The sequence below is a fragment of the Bufo bufo genome, chromosome 5 (genome assembly GCF_905171765.1).
Source record: "Bufo bufo chromosome 5, aBufBuf1.1, whole genome shotgun sequence".
In the NCBI taxonomy this organism is placed as follows: domain Eukaryota; kingdom Metazoa; phylum Chordata; class Amphibia; order Anura; family Bufonidae; genus Bufo; species Bufo bufo.
Window position 1 is genome coordinate 249996574 of NC_053393.1, and position 15691 is coordinate 250012264.

General features: G+C 41.9%; 1 protein-coding gene across 1 annotated transcript in view; it reads left to right on the forward strand.

Annotated features, from left to right (window-relative positions):
• The window catches only part of LOC121001140 (aromatic-L-amino-acid decarboxylase-like), a 184319-nt gene that overhangs the window by 107046 nt on the left and 61582 nt on the right, over positions 1 to 15691 (forward strand). The window contains exons 10-11 of the mRNA XM_040432075.1: positions 5818 to 5837; positions 13413 to 13511. Coding sequence (XP_040288009.1) covers positions 5818 to 5837; positions 13413 to 13511 — 119 coding nt within the window. The remainder of the gene's footprint in view (positions 1 to 5817; positions 5838 to 13412; positions 13512 to 15691) is intronic.

Sequence of the window (15691 nt, forward strand, 5' to 3'; positions counted from 1 at the left end):
AGGGGCTTCAAAGACCTAACAATAACTACGGATGTAAATTTTGGGGCTGGGGAGCACATTGTTCGCTGCTGTCTTTCCAGGGACAAAGGTCAACATTGCAGACCAAACTGTCTTCAAGTCAAAGAGGGCTCTTAGCCCTATGGGAGGCACTCAAAATGCTGTCTGTGAACTTAGTAGGGAAAGATGTGCAAATAAGAACAGACAACAAAACGGATGTAGCGTATCTGAATTGACAATGAGGAACAAGAAGTCCAGTATTAAGCAGTGTGACTAAGGAAATTTTCTCATTGGCAAAAAAACATGAGTTTGCTATCTGCAGTGCATCTAAGGGGTCACCTAAATATTACAGCAGACTAACTAAACAGGGTCCAACTTAAGTCAGGAGATTGGAGTCTAAATAGCAAAGTATTCACCCAGATCTCTGCAAGATGGGGGAGATCCCCTGATCTGTTTTCCTCTGCTCAAAATACAAAGCTTCCAAAATACTTTTCTCTGAATCCCAAAGATGGTAATGTAGAGTTGGATGCACTGGTTTAGAAGTGGGATTTGAGGGTACATGTGATTCTAGTAGCCCCTCTATGGCTGAAGAAAGCCTGGTTTTCCCTATTCCACGGGTTCTTCCCTGGCAGGCAGATCTCCTAAAGCATTTAACAGCTTGGAATCTGAAAGGCTGACTTTAAAATCCAAGGGCCTTTCAGATTCTGTGATTAATACAATGGTAGCCAGTAGAAAAGAATCTACATCCAAGATCTATTCTGAAATATGGAAGAAATTCCATTCATGGTGTCAAGATTCCCATAATTTTCTATTCAGTCTGTATTAGGGTCCCTTCAGACAGGATTCGAAAAAAGTCTGTAGCCGAATATCCTAAGTTCCTACTTCCGCCTTGAGCTCAGTTTTTGACACAAATTGCTGATCATCCTTGGATTGTTAGACAAGAGGAGGTCAATGTTCCTTCATTCTGTGAAAATCCGAAGGAGAGAAAAAATATTATACGTTTTTAGATGTAAGGCTACTTTCACACTCTCGTTTTGGGCGGATCCGTCATGGATCTGCAAAAACGGATCCATTACAATAATACAACCGCATGCATCCATCATGAACGGATCAGTTTGTATTATCTGTAACATAGCCAAGACCGATCAGTCATGAACTCCATTGAAAGTCAATAGGAGACAGATCCATTTTCTATTGTGCCAGATTGTGTCAGAGAAAACTGATCCGTCCCCATTGACTTACATTGTGCCAGGATGGATCCGTTTGGCTCAGTTTCGTCAAGCGGATAGCAAAACGCTGCAGGCAGAGTTTTGGTGTCCGCCTCCAGAGCGGAATGGAGACTGAACTGAGGCAAACTGATGCATTCTGAGCAGATCCTTTTCCATTCAGAATGCATTAGGGAAAAACTGATCAGTTTTGGACCAATTGTGAGAGCCCATGACTGCTCTCAAACGGAAAGCCATAACGCGAGTGTGAAAGTAGCCTAAGACATATTATTCTACAATATCTAGAATCCACCTGTTTTAGAAAATCTGACTATTTGTTCATTCAATTTCGGGGGCCAAATAAGAGTCTAAAGGCAACAAAAAACTTGAATGCAAGATGGATCAGAATGTTGATTGCTGAACCATATAAAAGTGTCATATAAAGAACCTCCTAGTTTTCTGAAAGAGCAATCCACTAGATCAGTCGCGACATCCTGGGCAGAAAAAGCGGAAGCGTCCATTGAACAAATCTGCAGGGCCGCCAGTTGGGCTAGCCCTCATACGCTTATAAGACGTTAGAGGTTTTTTTAGCCCTAAAAAAAAGGGGGAACCTAAAACTAAATGTGCAAAAAACACCACAAAAACGCAGAAGTGCTGAAAACTGCCACTAAAACCTGTGATATTAAAACTAGTTTGCGTGTCTTGACTGTCTTACAAGCAGAACAATTCTAAGTTTGAAAATTATGAATTTTTCTGTACATTTTTGGATTTTTTATAAATGAGCACAAAATATGCTGACTAAATTTTACCAATTGCATGTCCTGAATAAATAAGCTCAGAATCACTAGGATAAGTAAAAGCATTCCAAAATTATTACCAGATGAATTGACATGTCAAATTTGAAAAATGAGGCTGTGTAAAATAGTGCAATCGTGTCTATGTAAATAAGGATACGCCAACATGTGTACTTTGAACAACTTTTCAGTAGTTATCAGGAACATATAACAATGATAACATTATTTTATAGCTCTACCACCACCAGAAACGCAGTAGGGTGTACCTAATTTGACTGACCGTTTCTTCGTAACCCATGTTAATTGAAACCTACATAACTAGCAACATCCTTATAAGAATAAGGTTGAATTTTATAGTGCCAAGTACAGAATTTAGTTTGCATGACTGAAAATTACACCAAATTTCCATTGGTCAAACACAGCTGCAAACACCAAGGTTATAATCACTGCCACACAAACACTCACCAAGCCTACATTATGCCTCACTGCTAGAACAAAAGGGTCATTAGTGGCTGATTACTCACTGCAGTGTTCAATTAAGCTCCTTGAAAGCTTCCACCTAAATTTACTCTGATTAAGACAATTTCAGGCTAATGGATGATATTTAATGTTCTCTCCAATAAAACCTGGTTATTTATAATCTAGATCAGGGATCAGCAACTTTGGGCACTCCAGCTGTTTTCAAACTACATTTCCCAGAATGCTTCATTCACTTCTATGGGAGTTACAAGAACAGTTGAGCAAGTGTGCATGCTGAGAGTTGTAGTTTCATAGCAGCTGGAGTGCCAAAGGTTGCTGACCCCTGATCTAGATATGAACACTGTACCACACTTGTATATCTCACAAGAACCTGAAGAATTTATAAGTGTGGTACAGTGTTCATATCTAGATCAGGGGTCAGCAACCTTTGGCACTCCAGCTGCTATGAAACTACAACTCTCAGCATGCACACTTGCTCAACTGTTCTTGTAACTCCCATAGAAGTGAATGAAGCATTCTGGGAAATGTAGTTTGAAAACAGCTGGAATGCCCAAAGTTGCTGACCCCTGATCTAGATATGAACACTGTACCACACTTATAAATTCTTCAGGTTCTTGTGAGATATACTACTTTAGTTTTCAGATTGAGGGGTACAAAAGAATAAACCCGCTATGTTCTTGGATCACAACTTTTATTTATGACATCTGTATAAAAAATATAATAAGCAAGTTAATATATTTAGACTGTGTCTAGAGGAAAGAAAGTTTGTACACCAACACAGAAGAGGATTATTTACTGTAAAAGCAGTGAGACTATGAAACTCTCTGCCCGAGGAGGTGGTGATTAGTGATGAGCGGCAGGGGCTATATTCAAATTCGCGATATTTCACAAATATTTTGTAGAATATTCAAGATTATTTTATTAAATGTGAAAAGTCGGCAATGTAAAAATCACGTAATGGAAATTCTTAACGCGAAATACCGGCGTGGGTCACTTTCGCTACATTTTTCAAGCTGCTAGAAGTTTCATGAGTTTCTCCTGAGACTGGAGAAAATGGTTGGCACGGCAGAACATTACAATAGCTTTTATATGCAGATAATCAAGTGCTCGCGATTGCGCTAATCGGCAGTGATTAGAATATTTTTTTCGCACTACGTGCAACTTCACATTTTAGCAGGTCTGACTACAGATTACTGATTGGTGCACTAAGTATTGTTGTAAACTTGACATTGCTTCCTTCTCATTGGCCCACAAGCAAGAAACAGAAAAAAATGCCGAATATTCGATATAACGAATATATAGCACTATATTCTAAATATTCGCAAATTCTCGAAGTGGCGATATTTGCAATAAAAATTCTCTATTCGAATATTCGCGCTCAACACTAGTGGTGATGGTGAATTCACTAAGAGTGGCCTGGATGCATTTCTTGAATACAAAGTTACTAGAATCCTAGAGAAGGGCCATTTTTTCCTCCCCTACATCAACTTTGCATGATAACAGGCTGAACTGGATGTATGTCTTTTTTCAGCCTTTCAAATCATGCTACTATGATACACTGTACTGTCCTATAACTCCCCGTATAATACCATTTTCCCCTTCACAATCCTAACCCCCCTAGGAATATTGGTTTTAACAACTGCAAAACTGACACACAAGTCAACACAATTAGGCCTCATGCACATGACCGTATTTTTTCACGGTCCGCAAAACGGGGTTCTGTTGGTCCGTGATCGTTTTTTCGTCCGCGGGTCTTCCTTGATTTTTGGAGGATCCACGGACATGAAAAAAAAGTCGTTTTGGTGTCCGCCTGGCCGTGCGGAGCCAAACGGATCCGTCCTGAATTACAATGCAAGTCAATGGGGACGGATCCGTTTGACGTTGACACAATATGGTGCAATTTCAAACTGATCCGTCCCCCATTGACTTTCAATGTAATGTCAGGAGTCCCTATTATACCATCGGATCGAAGTTTTCTCCAATCCGATGGTATATTTTAACTTGCAGCGTCCCCATCACCATGGGAACTCCACTATGTTAGAATATACTGTCGGATATGAGTTAGATCGTGAAACTCATATCAGACAGTATATTCTAACACAGAGGCGTTCCCATAGTGATGGGGACGCTTCTAGTTAGAATATACTACTAACTGTGTACATGACTGCCCCCTGCTGTCTGGCAGCACCCGATCTCTTACAGGGGGCTGTGATCCGCACAAGTAACCCCTCAGGTGCTGCACCTGAGGGGTTAATTGTGCATATCATAGCCCCCTGTAAGAGATCAGGGGCTGCCAGGCAGCAGGGGGCAGACCCCCCTCCCTCCCCAGTTTGAATATCGTTTTGTAACTGTTTTCCTGGGATCTGTAATATCGGATATCCGCCTCCCTACTCCGTCAGCTATTTTTAAATGCTTTTCACTTATGTCTTGTATAAAAGGGGTTGCACCAAGGTATTAACTTGTCCCCTACACACAGGAAAAAGGTTAAGCATCTGCTCAGTGAAGGTACGACTGCTGGGACACTCATCAATCATGAGAACGGGCGTCCTGTGTGTCGATATGAATGGAGCGGCAGGTCGACCATGCACACTGCCAGTCCATTCATTCTCTATGGGACTTATGGAGATACGTTTTATATATTGTGAAACATGAATAGTAAAAAATTACTTTAGGGTTTCTATGTTAAAAGGGTTATCCATCTTTGTTACAAAAAGTTATGGCTGTCGAAATGCAAAGAGGCAAAAATGGAAAAAATAAAATAAAATTGAAGCTGGTCATTCATTAAGATCCTTAGGCCCCTTTCACACGAGCGAGCATTCCGTGTGGGTGAAGTGTGATGCAAACACATTGCACCCGCACTGAATCCGGACCCATTCATTTCAATGGGGCTGTGTACATGAGCGTTATCACAGCATGTTCTATATTCTGCCTTTTTCACGCAACGCTGGCCCCATAGAAGTGAATAGGGCAGCGTGAAAATCGCATCCGCAAGCAAGTGCGGATGTGATGCGTTTTTCATGGATGTTTGCAAAGAGATATTTGTATACCTTTTTTAGTTTTTTTATCACATGCGTGCAAAACGCACCAAATCGCATTGCACCTGCACAATAAGAACTGAACACTATCGCATACAAAACTGATTTAACTTGCTTGAAAAATTGCACATTTTTCACTGAACGTATTCGCAACGCATCCAGACCTAATCCGCTCATGCTAGTCTGCAAGGGGCCTTACAGGCTTGGTCATTAGGGTTTAAACCTAGATTACAATGTTATTTTGACACACAAATACAAATTTACAAATTTCTCATTTTTATTAATCCTATTTGATTTCTCTTTCAGGATTAGTGACAGACTACAGGGTAAGCAATTTACTAGACTTTCCTCCTAAAGTTTTACTTACCTGAACAGCATTACTCTGCTTTCTTTACAATGGTTCATTAATAGTTAAACAAAGCCGTTATATGCCTACTCATTTCTACACGCATCCATGGTGCAGGCCCTGAGTGGAAGGTGCGTAATACAAGGATTCTGTCGTTCGCGTGAATCCGTGTCATGCCAGCCCTAGGCACAACAGTCCATTAGTGTATTTCGCCTGCAGGAAATTTATACAAGTCAATAGCTAATATTTACAGTAAAATGAAACCTCACAATAGAAAATGTAAATGCATGGGTTCTCAATTTATTTGTGAATATCTATAACTCTTTATTCTGCACATATAAATTCAGTGACTTTTTCTATTCCATGTAGATATACGATCAGATAGCTATATTATAATAGGATGCAGGGTCAGAATCTCAACACTAGGGGCATACACTGTTAATATCAAGGCTCCATAGCAACAAGGGTCTCCATTTTTCCTAGCATACTGGTTCAGTGAAAACATTAAAGGGGTTGTCTGGGATTGGGGACATTGCTGTAAGAGAACACCAAGCATATAAATATTACATAGTCCTGTCGTACCTTTGCAAGACTTTTCTGATGCCCCGTTTTCTTGTCCTAAATTCTCTGCCGGAAGTGCCACTTTTCAAAGATTCAATGACGTACCGGGTCCATTTTTGCTGGAAGAGTTGACTGTTTGATTTGTACTATTTTTGGGCACATATGACTCTTAATCACCTTGTTTTATACCATTTTGTGGGAAGTACGGTGGGCAAAATTGCAATTCCATCAGTTTTTTCATTTTTTTATTTTTTATGGCATTCACCATGCGGTATAGATCAGGTTGTTACAAACACGGCAATGCCAAACATGTTTTTTTTTACATTTTTAACCCAAAAAAGTTATCTTTTTTCACTTTTTTTTTCACCTTTTTTTAAACTTTTTTGACTCTGACCCACCTGACGCGGCCATACCCAGCGCCCACCTGACGCGGCCATACCCAGCGCCCACCTGACGCGGCCATACCCAGCGCCCACCTGACGCGGCCATACCCAGCGCCCACCTGACGCGGCCATACCCAGCGCCCACCTGACGCGGCCATACCCAGCGCCCACCTGACGCGGCCATACCCAGCGCCAACCTGACGCGGCCATACCCAGCGCCCACCAAAAAACGCTTGTTACAATAATACAACCACATGCATCCATCATGAACACCATTGAAAGTCAATGGGGGACGGATCAGTTTTCTATTGTCATGATGTCCATGAGGGGCGGGGATTCATGTGTTCCAGACCTGGCAGCTTCTAATACAGCACTCCTGACTGGGGGAGGAGGGAAAGGTAGACGGTGTGCTCTCTCCTGTGCACACAGGAGGAGTTAGAGAAAATCCGTCAGATGACGGATTCTCTGTAAACTCACTGAGAGCTTCCTGCTGTGCATAGGAAGCACAATAGGCTGTAGAACAAAAACAAAAAAAGATAGATAAATAGAACCAGATGGAGAAATAATTTTCTCCACAAAATAAATTAGTGTGAAAAAATATCCTTTAACAATCAATATCCTCTAACAATGAGCTGATTTTGCTGGGGGAAGCAACTAGCACTCATACGTTCCTTGCAGCAGGATTCAGAGTGCATGCTACTCATAGTTCGCAGCTCTCTGCTCTTGCTAATACAGCAGAGGACCTTTACATTTACAGGGGTTTTGCTGCTAAGGCATGAATACCCAAACCAGTCATTAGGTATTCATTTGTTCATCTTGGTACTATGAATACTCAGGCATTAACTAAACTTCCGCAGGTGATCGTACAGTATGTTCTAAATACAGATACATACAATAAAAAGATCTGTCAGCAGAAGCTTAGCCTGCCCTTTGGCAGATCCCGGCAGAAAGAGGCAATTATTTTCAAGTACAAAGCTTGTGAACATGATGTTACAAAACCTTCAACCTTCCAAATTCACAAAAATTAGAGCAACTACTGTACATCAGAAATATGCTAAATAATAAAATGTTATAACAGTGCCATATAGAAAAATAACTTCCTACACTGACTGGGGAATATTTATCTGGTGTTTTATGTCATTCTTGATCTACTTGGTGCTGGCTTGAGATGTACGAGGCACACACCTATTGTGTAGCAGCCAGACTCTGAGGCCACCTGCACATGTTGCAGAATATGTGCTTTTTCTATGCGGAAAAACTGCATCATATTACAGTGCCAGCAAACTGTATCAGATTGCACAAATCTCATGCACACTTTCCAGATTTTTTTTTTTCATGCAGAAATTGACCTGCATTGCGGTTTTCATATTTAATAGCATGTCAATTATGTTTGCGGTTTTTTTTTTTTTTTTAGCTGCGGATTTCACCCTTTTCAATGGAAGTGTGAAATCTGGGGCAAAATCACATTAAATCCGCACCAAAAAACCGCCATTAGATATTGCGGATTTTGGTGCAGATATACTGCTGAAACGTACATAAATCTGCAGATCTTATGTGCATTTACCCACTTCTGCAAGCAGGTAGCCCAAGGGTGACTGCACACAGTGCAGATCTAGATGCAGAAAATCTGTATGAAATCTAAACCAAAAATATAAAGCACATAAATCTGCTTTTTTTTTGTATGTGTATTTTTTTAAGTCTATGGGGAAAACCACTCTACATAATGTGCAGAACCGCACAAACAATTGACATGCTGCAGATTTTAAAATCTGCAGAACAGGTCAATTTCTGCACCTAAGGAAAAAAAGCAAAGTGTACATGAGATTTGTCAGATCTCATTCACTTTGCCGTTACTGTATTACGCTGCAGTTTTTTTGCACAAAATCTGCAAAGAAAACGTGCGTAATCTGCGCCATGTGCAGCCACCCTAAGGCCACCTGCATATATGTTATGTACATTTTGCTGTTTTTTTTTCTTTGCTGACTTTTATTTGCCATGCGGATTTCCTAATCCGCATCATGTCAATTTTATTGCCGTTTTAGCTGCAGATTTCACCCTTTTCCATTAAGGCCTTATGCACACGACCGTTGTGTGCATCCATGGCCGTTGTGCCATTTTCCGTTTTAAAAACGGAAAAATCAGAACATGCACTGATTTGCAGCCGCATCCGTGATCAGTGTTTCCTGTCCGTCCAAAAAATGACCTGTCCTATTTTTTTTTTTTGACTGACAACGGTTTACGGACCAATTCAAGTCAATAGGTCCGTGAAAGAACACGGATGCACACAAGATTGGCGTCTGTGATCCGTGGCCGTAGGTTACTTTCATACAGACTGATTCGAAGATCCGTCTGCATAAAAGCTTTTTCAGAGATGAGTTTTCACTTCGTGAAAACACATATCCGACAGTATATTCTAACATAGAGGCGTTCCCATAGTGATGGGGACGCTTCTAGTTAGAATATACTACGAACTGTGTACATGACTGCCCCCTGCTGCCTCGCAGCACCCGATCTATTACAGGGGGCTGTGATCCGCACAATTAACCCCTCAGGTGCTGCACCTGAGGGGTTAATTGTGCATATCATAGCCCCCTATAAGAGATCAGGGGCTGCCAGGCAGCAGGGGGCAGACCCCCCTCCCTCCCCAGTTTGAATATCATTGGTGGCCAGTGTGCGGCCTCCGTCGGCCCCCCTCTATTGTAATTTCATTGGTGGCCAGTGTGCGGCCTCCGTCGGCCCCCCCCTCCCTGTATTGTATTATCATTTGTGGCCAGTGTCCGACCCCCCCCCCCCCCCCCGCTCCCCCTCTATTGTATTAATATCATTGGTGGCCAGTGTGCGGCCTCCCCTCTTCCCCCCCCCCGCGATCATTGGTGGCAGCGGAGATTCCGATCGGAGTCCCAGTTTAATCGCTCTGGGGCTCCGATCGGTAACCATGGCAACCAAGACGCTACTGCAGGCCTGGTTGCCTTGGTTACTTAGCAATATTACAATATCAGAAGCATCATACTTACCTGCTGGCTGCTGCGCTGTCTGTGTCTGGCCGAGAGCTCCTCCTACTGGTAAGTGACAGATCATTAAGCAATGCGCCGCACAGACCTGTCACTTACCAGTAGGAGGAGCTCCCGGCCGGACACAGACAGCGCAGCAGCCAGCAGTTAAGTATGATGCTTCTAATATTGTAATATTGCTAAGTAACCATGGCAACCAGGCCTGCTGTAGCGTCCTGGTTGCCATGGTTACCGATCGGAGCCCCAGAGCGATTAAACTGGGACTCTGATCGGTATCTCCGCTGCCACCAATGATCGGGGGGGGGAGGGGAGGCCGCACACTGGCCACCATTGATATTACAATAGGGGGGGCCGGGGGGCCGCACACTGGCCACCAATGATATTACAATAGAGGGAGGGGGGGGCCAGGGGAGGCCACACACTGGCCACCAATGATATTACAATAGGGGGGGCCGCACACTGGCCACCAATGAGATTACAATAGGGGGGGGGGGGGCGCACACCGGCCACCAATGAGGTTACAATAGGGGGGGCCGCACACTGGCCACCAATGATAATTATAGGGGGTTATGATATGCACAATTAACCCCTCAGGTGCAGCACCTGAGGGGTTAATTGTGCATATCACAGCCCCCTGTAAGAGATTGGGTGCTGCCAGGCAGCAGGGGGCAGTCATGTACAAAGTTCGTAGTATATTCTAACTAGAAGCGTCCCCATCACTATGGGAACGCCTCTGTGTTAGAATATACTGTCGGATATGAGTTTTCACGAAGTGAAAACTCCTCTCTGAAAAAGCTTTTATGCAGACGGATCTTCGAATCCGTCTGCATGAAAGTAACCTACTACCACGGATCACGGACATGGATGCCAATCTTGTGTGCATCCGTGTTCTTTCACGGACCCATTGACTTGAATGGGTCCGTGAACCGTTGTCCGTCAAAAAATAGGACAGGTCATATTTTTTTTTTTTTTTTTGACAGGAAACACTGATCACGGATGCGGCTGCAAAACGGTGCATTTTCCGATTTTTTTATTTATTTATTTTTTATTTTTTTTCCACGGACCCATTGAAAGTCAATGGGTCCGCGCAAAAAAACTGAGAACGGCACAACGGTCACGGATGCACACAACGGTCGTGTGCATGAGGCCTTAGAGTGAGCGGCAAAATCGCATCAAATCTGCTCCAAAATTTGCAATTAGAAATTGCACATTTTGGTGCAGCCATGTTGCGAAGTAACCGCACATAAATCCACACCGAAATTAGTGTGGATTTTGTGTTCACCTGTACTTGTTTACACTTGGGTTAAAGGTAACTGCACACGAGGCAAATTACTTGCGGTTTTTCAACACAGGTTTTCATTCAGAAAAATGAGTGTAATCTAGTACCAGCAAAGTGAATTAAATCTGCCAAATTTGGTGTACCCTTTGCATATTTTATATGCGTGTAAAGTGACCTACCATGCGGATGTTAAAATTGGCAGTCATGCGGATTTTAAAATTGTGCAATTCCGCACCTTAGGGCTTATGCACACAATCGTATGTATTTTGCGGTCCGCAAAAAAATTGTAACAATGCCTGTCCTTGTGTACAAAATGGACAAGAATAGGACATGTATTTTTTATTTTAATTTTTTTGCGGATCGACTTGCAGACATACGGACACGGTATGCACACAGTAATCAATTTTTTTTTTTGTGGCCCCATTTAAATGAATAGTTCCGCATACGGGCTACAAAAAAAAGAGAACAAAAAATACGTTCATGTGCATGAGTCCTTATGATTTAGATTTCAATGGGGTTTTTAACATAAACCCAATCTGCATAAAAAAGTACAAAAACCGCACCAATAACACCTCAAAACCGCAATAAATAGTGCAAATTTATCTGCATTTTTTTATGTGGTTTTGGTACAGATATTCTTACATTCTTATGCAGCTTGAAGATGTATGGAAGATCAATATCTCACAGCTAAAAGCCAATGGGCATTGGGTCTCGAGAATATTTAACATGTCAAGATCTTTGCAAATCCAGGGATTAAGGCTAGGTCTACACGACCCATAGGGCACAACTACACTGCAACATGTCGCACGACAAATTTTATAATGATAGTCTATGGTGTCGCACTGACATGCGACATGCTGCGACGCGACAGTCGCAGAAAAATCTATCTTGAATGGGTTTTTTGCGACAGTCGCAGTGCAACACCATAGACTACCATTATGAAAATTGCCGAGCGACATTGGTGCGACAAATGTCGTCGTGTAGACCTAAAAAGGTTGTCTGCTTTTTCTAATACTGATGACCTATCCTTAAGATATCTTCTAAATATTTCAAAAACTACACCTAAGGACTATAGAATAACACTTGGGATAACCATAAAAACAAGAGGGGAGGGTATAAAAAACACTTTCCTGGGAGTTATGGGGCGCACAACAACCCAATGTGCCAAATAGGGGTACTTGAAGATGCTGTCTCAACAGACCAAATCCAGTTTGAGTATCAAGAGAAATTAAGAAAAGGAGACTTCTCGCAGGCGCTGCTTGCCGAAGACATCCTCAACTGCATAGTCCTCAGGGGCAGACTGGGAACTAAAAGTGGTCCTGGAAAAAAAATGGCCCAATGTTGTAGGTGAGTCCAAATTGACAGAAGGCGGGGGCAACACAAGTAGGCTGGCCAACACAAGCCATAAGTAGGCAGGGACAACAGAAGTAGACTGGGCCTGCAATACCGGAGTGCAGCACAAATACTGGTCCAGAAAAAACAAATACCACCGTGCAGAACAAAATACTGCCCTATCACCTTACTGAGGACAGTGATACAGTTGACTTCAGGAGGACACCTGTGGCTGCTGCCCAGGTGCATAAGTACATGATGCTCCAGGATCTGATCATTATGTACCTGGACTGTGGCCATGCGGAGGGTCAAGTGCATTGGCCCCACCGGGAAATTTCCCTGTGGAGTATATGGCCAGTCTGTCATTAGTAGTCTTGGTATATCCATTTATTTGTGTAAAATAGCAACACTGTGTGATACCTGAGAAAGGGGCTGGTCCAGCCCTGAAACACATTGCTATTTTACACAAACGGATATACCAAGATTACGCAGTTGAAATTTTTCTTCGACAAGCAGTACCCACGAGAACTCTCCTTTTCTTCATTTCCCTTGATATCTTCAAGAAAGGTTATCAATATCAGACCAGTGGGGGTCCAACTCCCAGCCCTGCTAGTCAGCTGTTTGAAGCTCATACAAATGAAATGGAGAAGCTGTATTTACATTGATCCGCTGCTGCAATGGCGAGCTGGTAAATAGTGAGGAGAACACATGAGAGCTCGTATGAGCGCTTTGTTTTCTTCAAACAGCTGATTGGAGTGGGTGCTGGGAGTCGGTCTAATATTGATGACTTATCATGATAGATCATCAATATGAGAAAATCAGACAACCTCTTTAATTGCAGGCACTTTTATATGGAAACTCATTTGAATATTAAAGTTAGAGACGTAAAATCTGTTTGCATTCTAACTGCTGACGGCACAGTTCTAAACATGTGAATGTCTGCCTTGGTTAAAGTGTTTTATTTTTAATTTTTTTTTATTTTTGGAAAGCATTGGCAGATCCCACTGGGAAGAAGGTTTCGATCTCTAAAATTGTGGTTTGTCTTGAGAATGTATGGCGTGCAAGGACTTCAGGATTATATACGAAAGGTAAAGAGATTTAAGATTGCAAACAACAATGTAACACAATTTTTCTTTCATGTGGTCACGTTACCATTAGCAGAAAATAAATGTAGTGCTCATGCACACTGCTGTAGCCGTTTTTGTGTTCTGCAAAACATGGATACTGGCTGTGTGATGTCAGCATTTTGCCCCCTGGCCCATAATAGAACAGTCCTATCCTTGTCTTTTAGTAAAGACAAGAATAGGACATGTTCTATATTTTTGCAGGTGCCACGGAATGGACAAACAGATGTGGACAGAATACGTGTGCTATCTGCCTCTTTCGCGGCCCCATTGAAGTGAATGGGTCGACATCTGACCCGCGAAAAAATGCGGATCGGATGCAGACAAAAGCAACGGTTGTGTGCATGAGCCCTTACACAGTTATTGTTGCTTGAAAGTTATACTGTTCTGGTGCCCCTCCTCATGCTGGCATTTATTTAGATCCCTGGAGCAATCACTAGCTTCAGCAGTATGTGCAGTATGTCAGCACCTAAGTATCTGCGTTGGAACGTCTAGGAATTTTAAAACTAATGGGGTCATTTATCAAACTGGTGTAAAGTAAAACTGGCTTTGTTGCCCATAACAACCAATCGGATTCCACCTTTCATTTTTCGAAGTAGCTGTCAAAAATGGAAGGTGGAATCTGGTTGCTATGGGCAACTAATCCAGTCCTACTTTACACCAGTTTGATAAATGACCCCATAAGTACTGTACTGTGATTTTTTTTAATAACATCTACTGCTGACAGTTTTGTTCAGCAGCGCTTTAAGTAGTTCAAGACCTGGCTATACAACCCCCCCTCTTTCCTGACTAGGCGCATTTCCATCATTTTTACATGCATATTTTAAGTAAATTATTTTGAAAATGTTTTCAGTGATGCATGGGGCTTTATTTTTATCATTTTTATCTTGGTATTTTTGTGTGTGTTTTTTTTTTTATAATCCGTAAAATGTTAAAAAGGGGGAAAATTTTTCTGGTAATTTTGTCCTATTTCTGTAATGGCCATTTTGATATATGGGATGTATGGGTTAGTTGCCTGGGGCAGGGCTAGAAGCAGCACTGATGGCTTTAAAAAAATATATATATATATATATATATATATATTTACACTCACCTAAAGAATTATTAGAAACACCTGTTCTATTTCTCATGAATGCAATTATCTAGTCAACCAATCACATGGCAGTTGCTTCAATGCATTTAGGGGGGTGGTCCTGGTCAAGACAATCTCCTGAACGCCAAACTGAATGTCAGAATGGGAAAGAAAGGGGATTTAAGCAATTTTGAGCGTGGCATGGTTGTTGGTGCCAGACGGGCCGGTCTGAGTATTTCACAATCTGCTCAGTTACTGGGATTTTCACGCACAACCATTTCTAGACTGGAAAAATGTTGCCTGGTCTGAGTATCGATTTCTGTTGAGTCCGAATTTGGCGTAAACAGAATGAGAACATGTATCCATCCTCTGATGGCTACTTCCAGCAGGATAATGCACCATGTCACAAAGCTCGAATCATTTCAAATTGGTTTCTTGAACATGACAATGAGTTCACTGTACTAAAATGGCCCCCACAGATGCCAGATCTCAACCCAATAGAGCATCTTTGGGATGTGGTGGAACAGGAGCTTCGTGCCCTGGATGTGCATCCTTCAAATCTCCATCAACTGCAAGATGCTATCCTATCAATATGGGCCAACATTTCTAAAGAATGCTATCAGCACCTTGTTGAATCAATGCCACGTAGAATTAAGGCAGTTCTGAAGGCAAAAGGGGGTCCAACACCGTATTAGTATGGTGTTCCTAATAATTCTTTAGGTGTATGTGTGTGTGTGTATATATGTGTGTGTGTGTGTGTGTGTATATATGTATATATATATATATATATATATATATATATATATATATATATATATATATATATATATATATAAAAAAAGAAAAAAAGAAAAAATAATGGCGGCACTGGAAACAGGTAGTATGGGTGCTACGTCCAGGGATATAGCTGCTTACCCCAAATAGACAAAGTAGAAACACGGACAGCACTCCAAGTAGAAAAGTGGTATTTAATCACCCATGCAGATGGCAACGTTTCAGCTCAAACAAGAGCCTTTTTCAAGCAATGAACACAGTGTATGCTGGGGGATATATAGTCCAACCCCCATTACAT